Source organism: Asparagus officinalis, chromosome 1 (assembly GCF_001876935.1).
Source record: "Asparagus officinalis chromosome 1, Aspof.V1, whole genome shotgun sequence".
Classification (NCBI taxonomy): domain Eukaryota; kingdom Viridiplantae; phylum Streptophyta; class Magnoliopsida; order Asparagales; family Asparagaceae; genus Asparagus; species Asparagus officinalis.
The window spans coordinates 8,866,329-8,875,229 of NC_033794.1; the positions used below are offsets into that span (position 1 = coordinate 8,866,329).

General features: G+C 42.5%; 1 protein-coding gene across 1 annotated transcript in view; it reads right to left on the minus strand.

The window, feature by feature from the left end:
* LOC109848588 (probable amino acid permease 7) overlaps window positions 6,328-8,901 on the minus strand; it is a 10,202-nt gene continuing 7,628 nt past the window's right edge. Inside the window, exons 3-7 of the mRNA XM_020418164.1 lie at window positions 8,884-8,901; window positions 8,473-8,687; window positions 7,590-7,723; window positions 6,928-7,155; window positions 6,328-6,853 (exon numbers count right to left, since the gene is read on the minus strand). The exon at window positions 8,884-8,901 is cut by the window's right edge and continues 88 nt beyond it. Coding sequence (XP_020273753.1) covers window positions 6,452-6,853; window positions 6,928-7,155; window positions 7,590-7,723; window positions 8,473-8,687; window positions 8,884-8,901 — 997 coding nt within the window. The 3' untranslated portion in view covers window positions 6,328-6,451. The remainder of the gene's footprint in view (window positions 6,854-6,927; window positions 7,156-7,589; window positions 7,724-8,472; window positions 8,688-8,883) is intronic.

Consider the following 8,901-nt stretch of genomic DNA (forward strand, 5'->3'; position numbering starts at 1 on the left):
TGTACATCACTGAATTTTCTCCCGAGCCATCTGCTCTTCTCCAACAGCTGCACAAAAGGAACGGGGACATCAACAACGCTGGGCGCCGACATCAAGTCAGGACGGTGAAGGACAAGCCACGCCATCAGATATGCATAAGGAAGCTCGACCTTCGGACAAATAAGCTCGGTCGATGGTTCAGAACCCCCCTGTGTAAAACTACTAACTAGACACCTAAGCCCGCAATGGATGCCAGCAACCATTGCTGGGAGCAGGGAAAGCTCTCTCTCGTAAGCTAGCTGAACTGCAGGGAAGAGCACCTCGATAGGTAAAGCGTCTGAAGGCTGGTACAGAACAACACATTTCTTCAACCAGAGAGCAAGGTAGCCTGCTAGTAGAGTCCGGGGCCCAATGGACTTCTGTGCACGGCGGAGAAACGAACGAAACTTGGTTCCTGCAGGAAAAGCTCCCTCAGCACTGGCAATGGTGTAAGAACGAGCCTCGGCCTTCTCCACCAACTCATTAATGGCGGTAGGGGTCAACACATCTAACTCACGAATGGGCTCGCTGGAATCACCCTCCAAATTCTGGAACAAATAGCTAGCAAACTGCTTCAAGCTGATCTGCCTCTTCCTTTTCGCTAGACACCCCTTGGCTAGTGAGGAAGCCCAACCATAGCATCTATAATCTGGTGGAGGTAACCTTCTCTCAAGAAGAGCCAGACGATTACCCACGGTAGGAGCAGCTGCTGACACCTCGCCTGGGGGTGCAGTGTCAAGGCCCATGATCCCTGGTCGAAGACCACGAATATGATGATACCCGCTAGAACCAGGAGTCTTGTGATAAGAGGCATATCCACACTCGACTCGCTCAGCATCATTAGTAAGGTGCCAGGACATCTGTCGCCCCACGGCCTGCCCCTTCAAATGAGTAAAAGAATATTGACGCGGAATGGAGGGAATGTACAAGAGAGCTCCTTCGTCGAGAGTCAGCCAGTGTTCCTCGGTAAGGGTCAACGTAGCAGGATCCTCAATGTGATCTCCGAACAGGAAACTCGGCTTCTTTAAAGCCTGAGTAGAGGTAGAATCCGCAGTAAAGGAGACATCCGTAATAAGCTGGCGTAAGCAATGACGCCCTCCTTCCCGTATCAAACGACAGGATTCGTCGGAGCGATCTCTGTCAAACTGAGGGAGTGGACTAACGGCCTGCCTGATGGAAGCTGAAGAGAAGACCTCCCGGCTACAACCAGTATTGGCATGAGGAGGAAGGCTACCCGCGGGAAACTCTACTGCAATAAAACACAAGGATAGAGTCAGAAAATCCGTCTCATAAGAAATGAGAAGAAATCATTCACGGAATGATTGGAGAGACAATTTCGAGTGTCCTACACCGAGAGAACGGTATGCATCATCACGTAGATAGCGTGATCTCGCTGTGCTGCGAATGAGAACGACTCCTACGAGGTCGAGGTCGGCGTGGAGACATTGAAAATCTGCAACGAAAAGCAGCAAGTCAGGTACAATCTAAAATATGAATACACGAAATTTAAAAGGGAAATTAAGAACTTTAATTAAAATCCTATGTATGAATAGGATTTTATAGTTGAAGTCTAGTTAAACCTACAAATTTCGTGCATGCGAAACAATGATTGTCATTTTTTGCGGTGAATTTTGGTGAAATACCCAAAATACCCTTCGTGTTCAAGGCTAAATTCGGGTCAAGGACACGCTCGAGTTGGGTCATGGTCATCATATCTGATCATATAGCACCCCCGATACCCCACAATTTTGGTTAATTTTACAAATGAGCCCTTTTGTAGAATTTAGCCAATTTTGCATATAGACCCCTTTACAAATTTCAATTTAACGTCCACATGCCCTTATCAAAACTTTGGTTATTGGGTTGTGGTCTAAACTTTTGGAATTTCAGCCCTAAATTTCAGCCCTTTTGCAAATAAACCCCTCTACACTTTGTGGGTTGCTTTTTGTAAATAAACCCCTCAAACAACATTGGTCTTCTTGCATAAAGCACCCCTCAAATTTTCGACCAAATGGACATGCAATCCAAACCCTAATTTCAGTCCTTTATTACATGAACACCACCTCGATTTTCCGGCCAATTTTGCAAATAAGCCCCCAAAAAGATTTCGGCCCATATTTGCACATAAAACCCTCAATAATTTGTGGTCTTTTTACATGAAACACCCCCTCAAAGTTGTGGCCAAGTGGGTCTAAAGTCCAAGCCTCAAAATTTCAGTCCCATTTTGCATAAAGACCCCTACAAATTTCAGTCCACTTTTGCATAAAAGTCCCCCAAAATTCGGCCATATTGCATGTTTTGCATAAAACCCCCAAATTTTGGTTCATACTCACAACCCATCATCATTAGAATGAAAAGTTATGATCTTGGCATGTAGGTTCATGTTGTATCCCCATTACAAGCATAGAGTTACAATCTTTCTTAAAAAAAGAAAAGAGTTGTGAAGGGGAACTTACCAAATCAAGAAGCTTTCCTTGAGGTTGAAGATGATGAAACCCTAGCTTGGAGGAGTGATTAATCTCGGCCAAGAGGGGAACAAAAATCCGAAAACTTTGTGTGGGTTTGGAGTTCTTGAAAGAGATGAAACAATAGTGGAGGGATGAAGGAAGAGAAGGAGTTTAAAAGAAGAAAGAATCTCTTTTGAAAAGAATTTGAAAAAAGGGGGGAAACAAAAGAGGCAATACAATCAAAACAAGAAAGAAAGCAAAGAGGGGGGAAAACAAAAATAGGAAGAAAATAGGGGGGGACCTCGGTTTTGGCCAAAAACACCCCAAGGGGTGTCTCGGCAAAACCGAGACACCCCAAGGGTGTCTCGGTTTTGTTGAGACACCCCTTGGGGGTCTTAACCAAACTTTGACCCCCCGAACCTTTTTCGAAGTCCGAATTTGCCTATTTTTCGCCGGTTGTTGGACATTTCGACGAAATCCACACTAATCAACAACGAGCGATTCAAAACCCTAGGGTCAACGCCGGTCAACGCGTAACCCTAGGTCAACGCCAGTCAACGCGTCGCGACCAAAGTCAACATTCGACGATTCAAAACCCTAGGGTCAACGCCGGTCAACGCGTAACCCTAGGTCAACGCCAGTCAACGCGTTGCAACAAAAGTCAACGTTCGAAGATTCGAAATCCACACAAGTCAACGTTTGACGATTCGAAACCCTAAGGTCAACGCCGGTCAACGCGTAACCCTAGGTCAACGCCAGCCAACGCGTTGCAACAAAAGTCAACGTTCGAGGATTCAAAATCCACACAAGTCAACGTTCGACGATTCGAAACCCTAGGGTCGACGCTGATCAACGCGTAACCTTAGGTCAACGCCAATCAACGCGTTGCGACAAAAAGTCAACATACGGTGATCTGAAACCCTAAGTCATCACAATGTGACTGAGACAGTCAGTTCAATAACACGAGCCAAACTCAACTCACTGGTGGTAGACTCGAGACTCCGACGACGGCCAGGCGATAAACACAGCGCCGGAAGAATTTCGGTTATTCGTCAAAGCATCGAATAGACCGAAAATCGAAGGAGCCAAGAGTTGAAGCTAACCACAGGTCCTTATGCGTTTCCCAGCCTCTTCTATAAAAGAAACGAGTCTGGAATGCTTTGGAGGGGGTATCTGTAGGCATTAAAAATTACCCATAGGTCTCCACGAACAGCTCAGTGTTAAAGAACGACGATGAACGTCACTATCCGATCCACAGAAGTTCGATTGATGTCGATGAACGATTGAAGCACATCGACGAACTACGAAGGCACGGGCTAATCGGGAACCCTGCGGTGTTTACAAAAGGAATAACGCCCTCCATATCTCATTCATCCTACAGATAATCCAACTATCAGAGCGGGTAGAACTCTTCGTCAGGCTTCCAACGCACTTGGAATCACTCAAATCCGAGTTCGGACGAAGAATTTACGGCGGAAACAATCAAACATACGCAACGGAGCGTCTCAGGCTGAACTGGGACACCCGGGGTGTCTCGGGAAAGTCGAAACACCCCAGGGGTGTCCCGACGCCCTGTACCCCCTCTTGCCTATAAATAGGAGCCTTAGGCCTCACTTTTTGGGGATCTGGATTTTTTGGAGAGTTGGCGAAGCCCTGCTGTAGTGAAGAGTGGTCGAGCGCTTCAACACAAGGGAGTTCCTCATCACCCGTGTCCGTTCCTTAGCATTACCCTTCGCCGGTAATCCTAAGAAGAGCAAATATCTAAGTTTCTAGATCTCCTCGCGGATCGACGAAGCTCTGCCCGATTTTTCTGGATCAGATCTGATTGCCAGGTAGTCCACGGATATCAACGTCCCCGTCACAGGCCAAAGACCCACGCAAGCAAGAGACGATAAACGGATCTTGTGTTTATTTTCAAGAAAGTTATAATTTTTATTTTCGTTATTTGAATTCATTTGTAAACGTTTGAAGTTTTTTTTAATGAAATCAATGATGAAGGCAACTTTCGACGAAAACAGTGGCGGCCTCTAGACTTTGACCTCCCTCTGTTACCACCTTTCGGATATGGGCTTCTACCTCTCGTCGACCTCTGTTACCACCTTTCGGATATGGGCTTCTACCTCTCGTCGACAATGCCTCTCCTGAAGTACTAGCGTGGGAAGTCTCATTATCCTTCCTCCTCAAATTGTAATTTGTCAAAGCGTTAGTCACTTTACTATAGCTGATAGAAGATCTCCCGTTCAACAAAGTGAGCACGAAGGTATCATACTCCTCATCCGGTAAGGAGCCCAACAAAATAATCGCCTTGTACTCATCCGATATCTTCTCATCAACATTCGCCAAGTCCGACAACAACTTCGTATAGTTGTTCACATGAGCCACAAGCGAGTTGCCTCTGGACATTATGTTCTCAACACTCTTTGTGAGATACTTATTGTTGAGAATTTCCCACATCTTCATTGCAGACGTCACCCCAATCACATCATATTTCAGCTCCTGTTCCAAACAGGACCTGATCACCCCACAAGCATTCCTATTCATATTCTCCCATATCGCCTCATCATATTTAGGTGGCCTCTCATGGACCATGATGGTCTCTTCCAAATTCTGAGCATTGAGCGCATCCTGTACGTCGCTCATCCACAAACCAAAGTTGATTTTACCGTCATACTTCACCACACTAATCTTAGTGTTCTGAAAACCAACTTGTATTATACTCGCCATTGATTTGCTGCTTTCACCTTCTTCTCCCATTGTAAACTAACTCCAAATTGTAGAGAAAGAACAAATTTGATAGAATTAGGAACCACCCAACTGAACCCTAGATCGGATTCCAAATAGGTCTCCTATCCACACGAGGAAAGCGAAATCTCCAACGGCAACTCCTAATGCTATCTCCACCGAAGCCGAGAACTCCAAGAACTAAGCTTCACACAAGAATCTTCCTCCACCAAAAAACCCTAGATCTGAAATCTGGGCTCTGATACCACTTGTTGCGCGCAGCGGAAATTTCGGCAGCACTTCGGCAGCACAACAAGAGAGTCAGATCGCAAACAAGAATCTGAAGCCTAATATCTCATCAAAGTGAGATATTAGCTCTTCCTCTCGTCAGCTCTAGGACTGCGCGTCGAGGGATCCTAAAAAGCTATTACAAATCACACAAAAGCAGTACAACCAATTTTTACGTGGTTCGGTAAATTGCCTACGTCCACGGGGCAAGGAGGGGGGAGATCTACTAATAGAGGGAGAGAATACAATTAGGGTTTACAATCACTCACAATCTAAACCCTCAAACAAACTCTCAAATCCCTCACAAATACCTCTCAAAGGGATGCACAAAACCCCAAAAGAGACTATACAAAATCTCCTCAACTACAGCCTCAAAAAGCCTCTCTGCTATTATCCTGCAGCCGCACAAAAACCAATCAACCTCCTTCACACACGAAACAAAACCCTAGGTGACTATTTATATCAGGTAAGTGGGCACGCGTTATCAAAACGCGTGGGAGGAATCAAAAAACAAAACCGAGTCGGTTTTGCTTCGTACGCGGACTCAACAAGCACGTGGGTGGGGGCCCACGTCCACGTCCGCTCACATAATTAGCATTTCAAAAGTTAAAAAAAAAGTTATCTGTAAATAAACCCTTTATAGTATCACCCAATTGCGAATAGACTTATATAGTTTTATTTGTGGTGAATAAACCCCCCTATAATATTGGCCCAACTGCGAATACAAAGCCTTAATGAGCTTTTTTCGACTCTTTAAAGAATTAAAAAATTGTCATCAGAGATCTATCCTCACCAATAGAACTATAAGGGGGTCTACCCATCCTCCTTAATTTTATTTTAACAATTTCACGAGTAAAAAAAATCACTCAGAGAATGTATTCACAATGAATAGAACTACAAGAAGTCCATACTACAGAGAGTATGTTCGCAATTATCCCTTTGATATATGTTACAAAGGAATTAACAAACTTTAAACATCAACTCAACTTCTTACTAAGAATCCCTTGGACTGATCCAACAAAAGCAAACACACAAACAATCAAACAACTGTAACTAAACATCTGAAGCAAAACCCATTTTCTCGACCAAGAATCCAACTTTCTCTGCACAAGATATATCTGAACCGGGAAATAAACTGCAACTGGCCAGAAATTGAATGCACCCAAAACTCCCAATACCTGATTGAAGTATGGAAACAACATTGCAATAATTGTTGTTGAGATCACATAAAGGGTTCTGTAGCATAATTTCAGTAGGCTGATTCTGTAACTTGGTAACAGTGGGAGTTTGATAACATAGAAATCGTTCACAAACCCGTTGTTCGGGAATCTCTTCGAAAGCCATCTGTCGATCAAACCATAAACTGGCTGGCTGCATATCTGCTAAGCCATAAGAATAAAATTTTTATTATTTTTAATCAAATATTTATAAAGCCTGTAAAGATCAAAATTACCTGATACCCTCCTATTAGGTGGATAATAATGCAAGCATTGGCAAAATCAATGAGCCAATAAGGCTCATAAAAACCAAATGCAGACAGAAGATTTCCCGGTGTATCATTTCCAAAGGCAGCATATCCAAAACACCCACAACACAGATATAACACCGTCGTGATGGAAATGGCGATTCTCGATGCTTTATTCATTGTTTGGTTCTCCGGCGGCGGTGACTTCAAGGTGTTCTTCACTCTCAAAAAAATTCAAAACTTTCAACAACAATTGGATTCAATTTCAGCTTCCCGTGTGTAGAGGATTGGACTTTCAATATATACTAGACCCTCTTAGCGATTGGAAAATCTCATAAATAATGTAAATGCATAGAGCATTAAGTCTGAATTATGACAAACCAATTTTTTTTTCTTTTTTCATGCTAAAGAATACGAGACAACAATCAAGTCACATTTTCAGACCTTCCACTCTATGTGTTAACTTTTTGTTTAGGATTTTTCAATGAATATTCAACAGGGTTTAGTATAATTTTGAAAGTTTATGAGGGTTTCCTCTGATTTATATAATTCAAGGAAGGTGTTGCAGAACCCCTCAAAGTTCATGGGGATTTGTGAGATTTACCCTCTAGCTAGTAAATAAATAAAAATAAAAAATCTACAATAATCACCTCTATTTCTAGTATAAGAAGCGTGTATGGATATGCAAATATTATATCTGCAAGACCTTGAGAGACTTTCCATACTTTTTGAGTTGTGGACTGTGTAGGAACCCCACCAATTCCTCCTTTTATCGTTCCATTCACTGCGCATCGAAAATTTCAGTAATAGCAAAATAATTCATACAACTTTCAATAAATAATGTGTCGTTTGTATTTCCTTAGTGGGATTAATATAAAAGAATTTTATTAGCTCTGTGATATTAACAAGTAGCATGTGTGCATGTTTTGTGTGTCATTTGTATTTTTAGCATAAGCAGTATATGTGGGCATGTTTTATGTGTTTTTCAGTTCAATATTATCAGCTACGTACCTCCTCAAACTTCCAAGACGAATTAAAAAGGTTTCAAAGTTGCAGTATATAACTTAGGGTTCACTGCCGATGGACGATGCAGAGAGACCCCTTGTAGTTATATTGTCATATTGTTGCAGATGGACTCCGTTAGGAAACCTTTTTTTGTCTCTTTTACCCCGAGAAGTCCATTTGTCAAAATAAATTTCTCTCCAGAGAAGTCTGTTTGTCAAAACGAATTTCTCTTTCTCTGAAGGTAAAAGAGTCAAAAAAAATTCACTCAATGATCTATCTGCAAAAGCAGAACTGGGGGCTCGTTCACAGTTAGGCAATAGTACAAAGGGTTTAGCTCCAATTAACCCTGTAACTTATATGGCTGCATTTACTTAAGTACTTTACTGTAATCATAAACCTGGGCATCCTCTGATACTATCTTTCTATTTCTTTTTTCTACGAGTTAAATAAATCGGGGGTCCGCCAAGAAAAGTGCTAAAATATATCAAGCTCTAATTGCATACATGCAGAATGTTCAGCAACTATTACCCATTACTTTGGCAAGACCAAGGCCAAATCCAATGGAGGAGTAAGTGAAGGACATTAACGCGGCCAAAAAAGATAACCACGCCATATTGTGAAAATCAGGTATCTGCGATAAAAGCATCTGAGAAACGCCGAAGAGCAACATGAACGAAGTAACTTCAAATGAACACGGCGCGTCGTGCCCTTGTCTGTGATAACAGTTTGATTGCCAAATCGCCCTGCATTCATAACAAGCAAGCGAAGTTCTCTTTCTTTACCTTTTCTCCCTTTCTCAAGATGTAAATTGAATTGAGAAGAGAGCAAATATAAGATTTTTTTTTCCTCTATAAACTCTTTGCTCTTTCCATTATTTATTTTCCTTAGCAACCAAACAATACATAAAAAATAGTGAACATTGCACGTCCAATTATGTACCTTATGCTAGTGGCAGAC